Source organism: Micropterus salmoides, unplaced genomic scaffold (genome assembly GCF_014851395.1).
Source record: "Micropterus salmoides isolate LMB-PRFRI ecotype aquatic unplaced genomic scaffold, ASM1485139v1 Ms_hic_scaffold_4, whole genome shotgun sequence".
In the NCBI taxonomy this organism is placed as follows: Eukaryota; Metazoa; Chordata; class Actinopteri; order Centrarchiformes; family Centrarchidae; genus Micropterus; species Micropterus salmoides.
This window is the reverse complement of record NW_024043372.1, coordinates 7,682,056-7,696,960: the sequence shown is the minus strand read 5'-3', so window position 1 is coordinate 7,696,960 and position 14,905 is coordinate 7,682,056. Positions and strand designations below refer to the sequence as shown.

The window sequence follows — 14,905 nt, the reverse complement described above, 5'->3', positions numbered from 1 at the left end:
ATATTAGCAGCAGAAGTGACTGTCCAGGAAGAGAAACATTTTTGTAGTCCAACACTGACCTGCTGTGGACATTGATTGCATCTGCCTGGTCTTCAACAGTAAATCAGCCCTACAAATGCACTATTTCAAAATAAATGCTTGATTATTGGCTCAGCAGGTATTACATTTTTTATTATTTGTTAATGTGTTTTGGTGAGTCCAGTTCAGGATCCACTGTTTGTAAGCAAGGCCATTTCAATACTTCAACGGCAAACTCTTGAGCAGGAGAGCTTCATTCATTCTGTGGTGGTCATATCAGTCTATAAAACCCTTATGTTCAGTTTAATCTGTAGTCCTGACCCTGTTTGTTTTATCTCACGGATCTCACTTTATTGGTCTTCTCCAACCAATCATCCATGCAGTGATCGGTTCTGCCCTGAACAACCCTAGGCATTTTTCATGGAAGACTCTTTGTGACATGCAATGTGCCACAGTAGGAAAAGGTGTAAGTAACAAAAATAATGATGGCTGGTGTTTATGTGGCTTCTCCAGTTTTAGGGTCCTGGGGCTGGTTTCACAAAGACTGACTTTGACTATGACAGTATCAGGAAGGTTAGAGAAAAATACTTATTTTAAGACTTTAAAAGTTGGCCACCGTAAGGCTAACTCAGAGTGAAGACCTATGTTTCCATGGTAACAACCAGTGACACCTGCTGACCAGTGTTTCCATGGTAACACACAGTGACACCTGCTGACCAGTGTTTCCATGGTAGCATGCATTGACACCAGCTGATTAGTGGCACTAAATTACAAAATCAAGCTCTGGATTTTTGGTTTACAAACAATGCTCTGCAGCGAGTAATGAGAAGAGTTCTCAAGAGACAATAGCAACCTTTTGGAAATACACAACAGTGAAAACATTGGACCACGAAAGTATCAAGGGCCAGACTGAGAAGCTGGCAAAAGTACTGAGCCGTGCCACATAAAGAAGGGATATCTCCCGTCGACTTCACCACGTTATCAGACTGATGTACTGTACGTGATCAGGCTGAATCCTCCTTTAACATTTCCCACAGCAACAAAGTTCACATTTACTTTGTGATATACAGAGATGGTGAGTCACGTACATATAGAGCAGTAGCCACGTTTGTAGGCTCTGCATAACCCATAACGCAGAACAAGCTCTGGTACAGTCCTGTCACATTTAATCTTTAGAGGTTGTCAGTAACCATATTTCCGGCTCAGCTTTCCTTAGAAGAAACTGATTCCTTTTTATTATTTTTTTTTATTATATTTCAGGTAATCTTGCTCACAAGTTACATCACCATTCACCAACACTGAAAGATTTAACAGACATGTCAAAGTGATAAAACTGGCTTTATTAATGTCTACAGTGTACATCAAGTTCAGACACTCTGAACGAGTGACTAACACAAATGAGGCAACATTCTGCTAAAACAAGACTTTTCTTAATTGGGAACTCAAAACACCAGTCACAGTTTAGCCAAAGACTGGTCAAGTATTTAAAAATGTTTTTACTGTAAACTTACATTAAAGGTCCAGAGAAATCTCTGTCAAGAAAACAATTATTACAAAGTTCAAACACACTATACAGTTTGCATAATTCAAGGCATTTAATCTTTTTTATGCTGCTCAGTGTAACTAACAGCAAAAAAACAAAAACATAAAGTAAAATGTGTGAAGGTAAACTGCTGCGGTGTATGATTTAGTTAAGTGATCCAACTTGTAATCAAGCTGCTTTAAATGTCCTCACTTTCCTTGCTGAAACATGTTGGGGTTAACTGTAACCTTGCAGCAATGACGAGTAGTTAAAGTCTATTACAGTAGCCTAATTGATACAAACTAATTCACTCTGTTGGGTTTGATGAGCTACAGCAATGGGTGACGTCAACTTCTATCTTCCTGCCATTGGGCACCATCTTGTGGTCTCTCCCACAGTGGACCCTGCCGGAAGTGACAATGGAGCAAAGAGACACACAGAGGGAAGGGAGGAGACAATGGACACAACTTTTATCAGTATTACAGTAGTAGTAGGATTGCACCATATTTCTTTTCTAGGCCACCACCCCCTTCTGTGTGAGTTAATGATTGATGGTGAATGTGAACTCTTCTGTACATTCTTATCTGTTTTTAAAACATGCCAGCAAGGAGAGTAGTTTGCATTACATTTTTCTCACTTGGACACAAATACACACATCTAGCATCTGCTGGTTTAAACATTAAGTGAAAATAACAAGCAGAGATGCACAATAATGACAGGATAGTATTAGCTGTTTGAACTTTAATTAAGCAAAATAATAAATCGTCCAGCGGTTAGCTGTTAATATGTAGCAGGGATTTCTTCCACCACAGAGCCACGCTGCAGCTGAGTGTGGAATGGGTAATACCACTGCTATGCTCTGCCTCCTCATCCTGCACAACACCCAGTATGTAGCACTGGGCTGAACTTTGAGAAGAGGCCTGCACACACACTCCAACACACATTCTTCATATGTACAGAAACAAACACAAAGAAGAACAAGACACATACAAAAATTTGTGAATGTGTTGGAGCTCAGTTTATGTAAACACAAAGACAGACACTTAATCAGAGATGCAATGATTATGTAGTAGAGCAACAGTTACACAATTATTCAGCAATCCTTTTGATAATCAGTTAATCATTTAAGTCAATTTTCAAGCAAAAATCACAACCACTTGATGGTTGTTGCTTTTCAAATGTGGGGATTTCTGTTTTATTTCTTCTTGTCATTATTTATTGACATAATAAATTAAATATATTTTGGCTTTTGGACTGCTGGTCAGACAAAACAGACAATTGATGACATGGTCTGTAGGAAATTGATAATAAATAAAATGAACACAAAAATATACAAAATACTACAGTAGGGCACAAACATTCAAACAGATGGAGGTTTGTATGTCCTACATGTCTGCATGTAGAAACACACTTCACACAAGATAAATCATATATTAAAAATAAGTTGGATCTTACAGTGTTTTACTTAAACAAATGCAACACACCGAAAAAGATAATACAGACCTAATTTGTCATCTTATTCAACTGTCCATCCTGCTGAAGAACACATGGCATAAACAGAACGGGAGTGCAGTAACATATGGGCATAAATTTATGCCCATATGTTACCTTTATAAAGACACAGCCTCATACATAGTTACGTGAATATATATGGGGTTTTATTTAATACACTGTTAACGTTAACGTCGCAGTTTCTTCTCACATCTGCAAGCTGCATAATTTTTTTTTACTTCACGATTTTAACGTGTCTGTCATAGTTGACAGTGTTATCACATTAGTATTGTTTGCTCGTAACCCTCTGAATGTCGTATTTTACTGGCTAACACTTATTCTAACCTGAACTCAACACCGCTCACCTTGTGACGGCTTGTAAATCTTTACACGGCACTGGTTTGACAGTTGCTGCTTTAGAGTCGATCGAAACAACACAACAGGTTGAAAAGCAGGTCTTCACTTGGTGAAGGAATAATAATGACCATAAAAAAAAGGACAGTTCGGACTTAAATTGCTACGTACCATCGAAGAGTTGGCCTGTTAGCTGCGCTGCATGTAGACGTGGAAGATGGAAAGGTCTGGAAGAGAGAGGAGAGTGGTACTTCTTGTTTTTCTTCTTTTGGTTGGTTTTTCTTTTTGGTTTTTAAAAATGCATACCGCCACCAACTGGACCGGAGTGAGCAGCATGACTGTATATTTGATGGGACTTTTCATCATCATCATCATCATCATCATCATAAAAAAGCATCTACATCCTATAATATATCCCTATATTCTTCAGATATTTTACAGTAGCTTTCTGTGTGTCCTTTACTCCATCTCCTGTTGTTCCTAATAAACCTAAAAGGTTCCAGTTCATCTGGTTGACTTTTACCTAAAACAAACAGTGGTGAAAACCTCTCCTCTCTTTTGTTCCTTCTAGTCACACATTGATGTTTTTATTACCTTCCATCCATTATTATCCATGTCCCACTTGTCCAGCCAGTTCTTCATGATTTCTTTTTTGATTATTGCCTTAGCTTCTCCTTTTCCAAATGGTATATTTACAACATTATTCATCCTGGCCAGTTTTGTATAGCTATTTTGTCTGCTCTCTTATTCCCTTTAATGCCTACAGGTACCCAGAAAAATCTCCCATCTATCCGAAGCCTCTAATCTAAATAAACTCTGTTGGATTTCTAGCATTAGATCTTCTCTTTTAGATTTCATATTTTGAATACTGTAAAGGGCTGCTACAGAATCAACATAACACATCACTCTGTCTGGTCTTACTTCTCCACTGCAACCCTACAGTAATTGCCATCATCTCTGCCATGTACACTGACACCTGATCAGGTAATCTTTTCCCAATGCTTACATTCATTGTTTGTATATAGCACAGTGTATTCCTATTCTTACCCTATAATATTCATCTTTGGACCTGTCTGTATAAATATCTAAACAACTGTAATATTTGCTTGTTATGTACTGACTTACCAGATGTCCTTTCCCATTATCTCTTTAGTTTTCTTTATATTTAAGTTTACCTTAGTTTTTGGAAACAATCAAATAGGGATTTTACTAAAAGGTATGGGCCTTTTTCTCTGCAAAGACCTACCCTGAAAAGAATTATACACCCAACATTCCTGAATAACACTATTTGCAGGGTTTTCAACAAAACTTATCAATGTTAAGGTAAAAATGGCTCATATGGGCCAGCATATGTAAAATCTGATATGCAAAGTCAGATTAAATGCAGGCCTAGAAATAGTCAAGTAGCCTACAGTAGGGCTACTTGAGCAAATGTAGGCAATTTAAGCCCTTACTTTTCACAATTATAGTATGAAAGTACTGTATATTCTTTTTTTATGTATTGTTTTCCATATTATTTCTACTGGTAGAACAAGTAGGAATGATTTATATGGTAGAATTGTTAATTACATTTCTTTTCTAATAATACAATAATAATAATAGCCTATGATAATCGACAGCAAGTAGCCTACTTTGATTAAGGCAAACATCACATTTACACAACAAAGTCAGAAGAAATCAAAGCACAAAAGGTTTTATAACAGGAGACAAAGTAATCTTTTCCAAGGTGACTGGAATACACAACACAATAGAAAACAGTTTTCTGCAGCAAACTTCGATCAATCGTCTTTGGTAGAAACCAAGTAACACTGCATGGAGGATATAATATGTTACCATAAAGCAATAATGCATACTAGGTGTTGAGTTCATTCGGTTGTGCAGCAGAAACACACTTTTGTCTTTATCATGTATGTGTTTATATAGCCTTACTAATTTCTTTGCACATTGCTCTCAGCTCATGGAAACAGGTGTTGGGCACACTATACATAACCGAACCCACATTGTTCATTGCACTAAATATCGCTAGGTCAATGCAGGAGAGATTATTTGCAAAAAGAAGACGTGGAGGTGTGTACCCTGAGTTGTTATCTGAAAACGCGTGTTTTCAGCGGACCTGGCAACCACCGTACCGGTCTCACTGCACGACGCACACTCAAAACCCATGGCGGACGAAGTTGAGCAGGTTGGTGCATCTGCGTTAAACTGTAACGTTATTCTCTATCATAGCGTGTGTATAATGATGCTGGTAGAATAGCAGCAGGATGTTTTAGTCGTGTACTTCTTTTAAGGGGCTCAACGTGTTGCTTTGTTTGTGTTTGCTCTGTTTATAGCGCGGAGCGGCCTGTCAAACATGCTACCTAAATTAGCCTGTTTAACGTTAGCATGTAATGCTACAGTCGACGTGACAAAACGTGTTTGATTAACTTAGCGGTGCTGTTTTTTTTGATCAGTCAGAGCTCAGGTTTACGTTAAATGCTGTGAAATACTTATTACACCCGTTAAATATGAGAAAGCACATTGCTATCAGTGTTTCTTGTGTTTGTTTATTCTGTCGGGTGAAAAACTGAATGGTATAATGTTAATAAGTGTCCTGACTGAATTCTAGTCGGGTACAAATGTTCATGCTTAAAGATAAAATGTAGAAAGTGGGTTCTAACGTAAGTAACGCAGTTTGGATTAGTTACCTCTGGTAGGAGGTGGTTGCACTGAAACCTAAGTTACACTTGTCTGCACCTTGCCATAAGCGGATCAGTATCAAACTAACACAAACACAAGCTTCTTCCAGATCTCCACAGATCTTCTGCGCTGTCACAGTGTTTTCCACCCCAAGGACAGCATGCTTGTGTGCTGGTGGCTGAATTTACTCTTTGATAAAGATGTGTCACAGCTCGAAATTATGCAGCAAGGGTTTCAGAAGCTGTAGCCTCAGTTTGTGCCTCTCATGTACGGTCATCATATTAAAGTCACAGAGTTAAACATTTGTTCTAAAAGTAAAGAAATCCCCCTTGTGATCTTGAAGACTAGACTATCAACTTAAACGACTTGTTTAACAACTCCTAGTATTTCTTACATCTCCATTGGGGGGGAGTATTTTAACCAACTTCTCAAGTAGCCACTATGTTTTTCTAACCCACCCAAAAGATGGTTGTCAGAAATGACATCTGTCCTTTATTCATCAATTTGCATGATGTGAACCAACATTTAAGAGTTTGATTATCAGCTATATCTGTATTATAATGAACACAGCATCCTGCTTCATAGTGTCACCATGCCAAAATGTTGTATTTATTGGCAGTTGATTTAACTACACTTTTAGTGATGCATTAAATTTCTTCCTGATCTTGTATTCTCACATACACATACCGTATCATTCACAGTGTTTGTAGTTAGAGACAGAGAAGGAGAAAAGAAGGGAGGGAGACAGCCTGTTGAATGTTCTGGCCCCTCCTTCTTCTTGTAATAACCTATACTGTGTTTTAATGCAGCCAAGTTCACCATATAGGCTAGCTGTTCTCATTAACATATTTTTATGTTTACCCGCAGTCATTACCAGGCTGCTGAACTGGAGATAAAATCATTATCTTTTATTACAGTCATCAGGCAAAAATAAACAAAAACACAAGTTAATGACAAAAGCTGTGCTTTGAGATTGTATCATTAACATTTAAATTGAGTGACGACAGAGAAGTTAAGTGGCAACAAAAGCCTGTCATATTCCAGTTTACCCAAAAAGCATCTGTTACCACATCTTAATAAGCTGCAAAAATGTGTTTGTGCTTGTAAAACACGAAAAATATCAACAAAACAGCTCTTGTAAATGTGGCTGAGGACAGACGGTGCGCTTGTGAAATGTTTCCAACAAACGCAAAAATATGCAACTGAGCTGGAGTGCAGCCGAGTGTACATTTGCCCATAGTTCTTTAGTGAATGGATGCTGGGCTTAACTACCTTATGGAATTATGAAAGCTGTCTAACTAACACCATTAATATTTTTGCAGCAACCAACTACCAACACGGTTGAGGAGCCTCTCGACCTGATCAGACTCAGTCTAGATGAGAGGATCTATGTCAAGATGAGGAACGACAGGGAGCTCCGCGGGCGACTGCATGTAAGCTACACACCCAGTATCTGCTAACACTGTCTAAAGAACACTGAAACACCTGGAAGTATGTGGTTGCGTAGAGGGTTTCTATATTTTAGAGTAGCAGGCCAGAAATTTAGAGTAGTCAGTTTGTCTTACAGGGGATTCCTTTTAAAGATGCTGTCTGTGTTCTTGTTTTGAAGGCCTACGATCAGCACCTGAACATGATCCTGGGCGACGTGGAGGAGACCGTGACGACGGTGGAGATTGATGAGGAGACTTATGAAGAACTCTACAAGGTACAACATAGATTTCTCCCTATTACGCCCTGATTTCTTCTTACTGAACAACTGTTGTGGTGGTCTTGGCCCCTAAACAAGTCTGGACATACTAGGCTTTTCTGAAACAATAGAATAATGCTGCTTTACTACGATACTTGATTTTAGCAGCATCATTCCACTTCCAAAGTAGTAGTATACACTACTACTTATTGATCCACTGTTTTAGTATCTGCATTTTCTGTGGTTTTAGACTCGTATTTGTATCATAATTTATTTACAGACTGAAACAACGGACTATCTGTCGGCTTTATCAGGTGTTCAGATTGAAAACAACAGTAAACCTAAGGGAAAAAAACCCCCAGCTGTGTTGGTGTGGACATGTTGTCTAAGTAGAGGCGAGATGATGAAATACGATCCACAAGAAGGCAATTTGTGTGAAGCTGATGCTGATATCAGTATTTGCGATTTTAAATTAAAAAAATCTGATAATGATATATTGGCTGATAGTAATTACAAAAACAAACCCGTCACAGAAAAAAGCAGTCTTAACACATCTGCCTGTGATTGTTTTTACATTCTTTTAATGGTAAATGGACTGAATCACACCTTTCTAGTCTTCCAACCACTCAAAGAGCTTTACAGTACATGTCAATTTCACCCCATTCACGCACATTTATACACTGATGGCAGATGCTACCATGCAACGTGTCAACTGCTTATCAGAAAGAATCTAATCATTCACACACCGATGGCACAGCCCTCAGGAGCATTTGGGGTTCAGTATCTAGCCTAAGGACACTTCGACTTACAGACTGGAGGAGCCGGTGATTAAATCACTGATCTTCTGATTAGTGAGTGACCCACTCTACTTCCTGAGCCACAGCTGCCAAGTTTAAGCTCAATTTCTTATTACTTATCGGCCGACATATACACTGATACTGATGTATTTGGAATTAGATAATATCAGATGGTCAATATTTTTTGGTTTTCTGTCAAATATATTTTTGGAAATTACTTTTTTAGAATATTTTGCGAATGTTGCTCATGGTAAAGTAAAAGCGTGCATTTTTTTTTGTGTGTCTTTTTAGTCAACAAAGAGGAACATCCCCATGCTGTTTGTCAGAGGAGATGGCGTTGTCCTCGTGGCTCCGCCTCTCAGGGTGGGCTAACCCTCACTACTCCCTGGTTGTGAAGGAGCATTTGTGACAACTGGGAAGTTTGTGACTCTGAGGGAGAGGGTGGTGCTGTCATGAAAGGCTAAAACTGGGGTTGGGTTCAAACATCTTATGCCCCGTCAAGTCAGATTTTGTCAGGACCGTCCTCTTACTTTACATTCATGACTTGAAAGTGAGATACAGAAATTCACACACACTTCTTTTTGTGGGGCTGCAAGGATATAAAACATATTTTGTGTCAAGGAGAACAAGTAAGAGGACTTTTGTTTTGGACAAAGAGGGCCTGTCTTAGAGGGGGGCAAATTGTTATGACATTGATTTAGTAAAGCATTTCTGATGGTTTTTAATTTGATTTTGCTTAGTGCAGCAGTTAATAAATCCCCACCGTTTGTGAAACCAGGAAAATGTAATATTGTTTTTAATCACCTCCACCTCCTCATATTCCCTCTCTACCATAACCCTCTCTGCAAGTACCAGGCCAAGTTACGAATGTCTCATCGTGGTTTTAAGTAGCTGAACTGCATCAGATGTGTGTATGTAAACTTGTTTTGCTCTGATTTGTTGAGTTTAAAAAGTATTACCGGACAACCAACTGAGCAGCAGTTTTATTGGATTTTTGATTTTGAAACGTCTTGACTCAAACTTATGTTGGTTCCAAGAAAAGGTCTTGCAGTTCTACTAACCCATGATCTGTGAATATTATGGGAAGTTTGAATTTCTTTGGGACGGTTTTAGTTTAAGTTTTTTTTATATATATTTTTGTAGTGTTTGTGGGACTTGGAAGTACATCATGTCAGATGTGTCCGATGTGTAAACATTTGTTCATTTGGTTTTGGTAACTTGAATAAAAAAAGGTAATTTGAAAAGTTCAAGTCTGTATTATTTAAGTTAATGAACAAAAAATTAAACTTTACATACAGTTCAGTTTAGTGATTTTCTGTTACTAGAGAATTATTTATGTGGATAATAATTTGAGTTGCAACCATTAGTCGATTAATCAACTAGTTAAAATGAAACAGCAGCTATTTTGATAACTGAATAATCCTTTTAGTCATGCAAAAATGCCATTTGCTGGTTCCAGCTTTTCACTTGTGAGGATGTGATCGTTTTCTTTGTCTTCTGTGATAATAAACTAAACATCTTTAGGATTTGGACTATTGATCGGACTAAACAAGAAGACGTCAACTTGGGCTGTTGTCTAAAAAATGGGCATTTTTATAGACTATTGAAGGTGGGGTAAGCGATTCTAATCCAAAAGATGGCTTTTTGTCAAATTCAGGGAATATCTCTTCAGGGTCCACTAGCTGTCCGTTCTGTGTGTGTACCCACAACCTTCACACAACACCATTCCAGCTGTTCCAGCCGTGTTTCGTGTGTCAGGAAATGTTAAAAGACTTGCGCACGGACATTCAGCTTTCTAGTTTGCCAATACGTGATGTTGTGGTTTTAGCTGCAGAAGAGTTGTGAGTATCGCTGTTTGGAGCTGGTGTGCTGACTCTGGGACCATCTCATTGTCTCTGCATGTTGGCTTTACAGCAGCAACAGTTAACACAAAAATTAGCAAACTTTAGTTACATTACTTGCTGCATCATTGTTTGCTCAGTGTCATGGTGTTGGATTTCTCCAGAAGCCCTTACTTCGCCTTTAATCCAGGAAATATTTTGCAGATTAATTGATAATGGAAAGAATCGGTTCTTGCAGCCCTAATAATGATATTAATAATAATAATCAGGTCTTGTTGCTGCACAATACAAAAGGGACCGCCACTGCTAATTGTAAATGTATATGTAATACAATTTGATATAGAAATGGACAATTTTCTGTTAATGAAAACTTGCTGGAAACAGAATGTTTTATCCAATATACAAATATTTCACCACAAGTAAAAGTCCTACAGTTAAAATTTCACTTAAGTAAAAGTGTAGAAGTATTCTCAGCAGCATTACAGTAAAAAAGTATAAAAACGTAACATACTCATGCAAAATGGTCCTTTTCAGAGTATGTATTGCATGACAGAATTATTATTACAGAAGCATTAATGTATACATAGGATTTTAATGTAGCTAGTTGAGATGGAGCTAATTTTAATTACTTTATACTCATATACTGTTGGGCAAGGCTAGATTTCCAACCTGGCAAAGAGGACAAATGCTACAAGGCCCCAAGATCATGATGTCAGTTGGATATATACTATAAAAATATTAAATTAAATTAAATGCAAATTTCTAGAGAAATTAGTTTTATTTTTATTTATAGTTTTATTTAGTTAATTAATTGTTACCAAATCTTTGTGTCCTGGTGTCAAAATGTAGTTTTAAAAGTTAAGTTATGTTCTTTGTATAGTTGTATTTCTAGTCAGATATTGTGCTCACATGGTGCGTACTGTTAATAAGTTGTGTTAATCAATCTGCCTTTAACTAATTGACACAGAAAACCTGGGACCAGTGTCCCCCAGCAGGTTAATCCAGCCATGCTGTTGCGGTGTTTTAATTTCTAACAATCTGTAATGTAACTACTAATCATAGCTGTAGAACATACAGTAAAGTGAAAAGAACAACAAATTTCCTCAGAAATATAGTGCAAGTACAATTCCAAAGTGGCACTAAGGGGAGGTAGTACAAGCACATCAAAACTATACTTGAGGAACAGCACTACTCATCTTGACTGTGAGTTATTGTATTGTTGTGTTTTTACCACTGGATGGCAGTATATATCTAATTAAACCATAGTGCTGATGAGGTTGATCTATCACGCTTGAATCTGAATAGGCTGTGCTGACCCCTACACAGACATTTCACTTTGCTTAAAAAAAACATACCTAAGATCAGGTGAATTTTGTCATACCTGTAAGACAATACTAAACTTTTTTACTACTTCTGTATTATTTGTAGAACCTTTTCAGTGGTTGGCAAGTAATATTTTAACAAAGATGAGAAAAAAACAATACTTTGCAGGGGGACTCTAATGAAATTGGAGTACCTGTTTCCCAGGAAGCATGGAGCAGTAGCATAAGCAAAAATCCATGTGTAAAATACTCACGTGTAATCTTAAAATCAGATCATTTTTAGACCTTGTGTGTGGAGAACTAGTCCAGGTACTGCACAATGTACATGAATAGAGGATGAATCGTTAAGACTTTGGCTGATCTCCTGACATTTCATCTCACTCCATCAGCTCAAAAATTCAATTCGTCCAAAACTTTGGTGTTGTCAGTTGACATTTCCATCAACCTCAGCTGTACTTTGTGTTTAGTTCTAATTAGCTAATGTTAACATGCCAACACACTAAACAAAGATCTTAAATATTATACCTGATAAACATGCTAACATTGTCATTGTGAGCATATTAGCATGTTGCCTTTTGCATTTAACTCAAATTGTCACTACAGCCTCAGAGAGCCTCTAGCATGGCTCTAGACTCTTGTTCATTTCACTTTCCCAACAGATCTTCTCTAAAGCTAGACTTGAACTTTCATCACCAGCCTCACAGTTAGAACACAATGTTCTATAAAGAGAACAGTTTGTATTTTTGTTATTATCTAGTTAAACATCACCAAGACTACAAATAAACATTTTCTCACCTACATCTAGTGGTATCTATTCTTATCTTATTTGGCCAGATTTTGAGGTCTATGTCTCTGAGATTTCTGCCTTCCCAGTCCACAGATCATGTTGTTCTTACAGGGACTATTTGTTTGATAGAGGATTCCAAAAAAACCTGCTAGCTGAATCATTGATGTGTTTACTGCACGTCTCTAATGCCTAAACAGGAATGTAAACCTTTGCGCACATTACCATTATGAGACAGGAAGATTTAATTGAACTGAAAGCAGCAGTTTGTCTCTTTTCAGCAGACAGGTGCTTACTATTAATAAAAGTCCTTCCTGTTTTTTTATTGTGTTTCAAGCAGCACCAGTAGCAGCATTTGAATAAAATAAGCACTAACCTCGAGGAGGTTCTTTATTGGGAATGTGAAACATTTTGTTGATGCCAATGGTATTCAGCTGCACCGTCTGTCTCGCCACATCACCATTATTGCCCATTATCACTGTACAACGCTACCTCCAAGGGACTATTAGTGTAATGTTACATCAAAGGACAAGACCATAATGCACTTTAATGAGAAGATCAGCATCTCTAAATGTGTTTAAATGAGGCCCATTGTAGATGTTATTCAATCAGGGTAATAACAATAATAAAAAAACACTATGTATAAATATTTTGAAATTTAGTAAATCCAACTCAAGTTCCACTTACTAGCCTTTTTTATGTCTTTCCATTTATATTACTACTAAGAAATAAATATTGAATACCTGATAAACATCAGCATGTTAGCACTCACCACTGTGTTCTCACAGAGCTACTAGCGTCACTTTAGTGTAAAATGTCATTTCAGTGTATATTTTATGTTATGAGCCAGCAGGTTCAAGGAAAGACACACTACTGAGCATGTGATGTCGGCTGCACGAAATGATCAGAATACGTTGTAAGGACTTAGCAGGGTGCTTACTGTGTTGGGGGGTTATGCGCCTTCTATGTTGTTGAGTGCAAACTAAATGATTGGAGAGAGTAGACTGTAAAGGGAGAAGAGCTTCATTCTTTCACTGTCAGATATCACCAGTTTGTGATGTTCAGCACATTCCAGCAGCAGTTTGAAGTTCGGACAGACAGGACTGTCCTCAGACACTATGTCATCCAATTCCTCAAAGTGCATCAACAAATAAATGGCTAATGAAGTCATGCTTCACGTGTCTTTACACTTGTGTCAGAGATATTTTTTGAGTTTTAATCACTGGAGCTCTGATAGGATGAGGCCAAATCGCTCGGCATTCACACTCTGGCTAACAATGTCTCTGATGTGGCTGAAGTTATTTAAATCTGCCCCTGTCACCTTTCCTCCAGCACCCAACACTAATACCTCCTCCTGGTCTCGTCATTTATAGATTAGAGATGTGAGCTGGTGACTGGAAGGTTATTGGTTGAAATCCCAGACCAAATTACACTCATGCTCTCACATTTTTATCAAAATTAGTAGCACTATTAATGTCTTTAATCCAGATCTTTTTGTATTTATGCTGTGGTTTTATACTGCCTTGCTGCAAAAAGAATTTACGCTTGTGGGGAAAAAAAGATCTCAACTGAATTGAAATATGGTTAGTTAGCATAGTTAGTTAGGAGTGATTTAGAAAGTTTCTCTGGACATGCTGTACAGTATTTTAGCTGTCGAAGTCACCATTTACTTGTACTGTAAATTCAGTTCTTCAGAGTCACTTTTCAAGCCAACAGCTGGTGAAAGTTTTACTGTCAGTCAGTGGAGTATTTCTAAAGGTCACAGACAGTTCTATTTTAAAAGCAGCTTCATATTTTTTACTTATAGGACCTAACCGAGGGAGGGATCATTCAGAAGTGTGAGATGTGAATATTTGGTTAAGTCGTGAAAAGTAATAGTGTTTATAGGTGATGATTCTTCTTCTGCCTGCTGCTGTGTCATGGCACACAATCTTTCTGGCAGGAGAAGTAATAAGGATTTGAAATAGAAACACAAGAAACTAATATTGTTTATCACAACAATATTAGTTTGTATGCTCAAAAGTTATTGTTTCATTGATTGCGATTTCTGCATTTTTGCTTCTTGTTGCATGTCATGTCTAATGATCAGCTTTAAATATGTGGTTTTATTTGCCTGAACTTAACCATAATTTAGTTGCCATGTTTAGCAGATACATACAAAATGAACGTTCTGTCTGATTCAAATATGTAGCATTATCTTTTTCCCAGAATCTATTTTACGGTGAGGTTATTTCATGAAAATTTAGTTTGGAGATGAGAAGGTTCCAGTGAGACTTGAACTCAGATTTCTGGATTAAGCATCCAGAGTGCTAACCATTACACCATGGAACCTGTACATGTTACAGCTTCACATATTCACACCAAAACATGCATGACAGTGGTTTCACTCTTTACATCAGCTTTTTTGTAAAGA

The 14,905-nt window shown here is 37.6% G+C and overlaps 1 protein-coding gene and 1 long non-coding RNA gene across 2 annotated transcripts; one reads left to right on the top strand and one right to left on the bottom strand.

Annotated features, from left to right (window-relative positions):
- Positions 1–1,337: 1,337 nt before the first annotated feature.
- On the bottom strand, positions 1,338–3,649 carry LOC119886959. The gene is made up of 2 exons (XR_005441576.1): positions 3,557–3,649; positions 1,338–1,944 (listed from the first exon to the last, which is right to left on the bottom strand). It is a non-coding gene; the product is annotated as an uncharacterized LOC119886959 (long non-coding RNA).
- Positions 3,650–5,433: 1,784 nt separating this feature from the next.
- lsm3 (LSM3 homolog, U6 small nuclear RNA and mRNA degradation associated) lies at positions 5,434–9,792 on the top strand. The gene is made up of 4 exons (XM_038697165.1): positions 5,434–5,567; positions 7,384–7,494; positions 7,671–7,766; positions 8,837–9,792. Exons 1-4 carry the CDS (start codon positions 5,547–5,549, stop codon positions 8,915–8,917), a joined length of 309 nt encoding a protein of 102 aa, XP_038553093.1. The 5' UTR covers positions 5,434–5,546; the 3' UTR covers positions 8,918–9,792.
- Positions 9,793–14,905: the final 5,113 nt, after the last annotated feature.

Excerpts from the sequence above, each read along its gene's own strand:
- lsm3 (XM_038697165.1), top strand. The coding sequence starts at position 5,547 with ATGGCGGACGAAGTTGAGCAG. Across the intron at positions 7,495-7,670 it reads AGCTCCGCGGGCGACTGCAT|GCCTACGATCAGCACCTGAA; the intron begins GTAAGCTACACA and ends CTTGTTTTGAAG. Across the intron at positions 7,767-8,836 it reads CTTATGAAGAACTCTACAAG|TCAACAAAGAGGAACATCCC; the intron begins GTACAACATAGA and ends GTGTCTTTTTAG.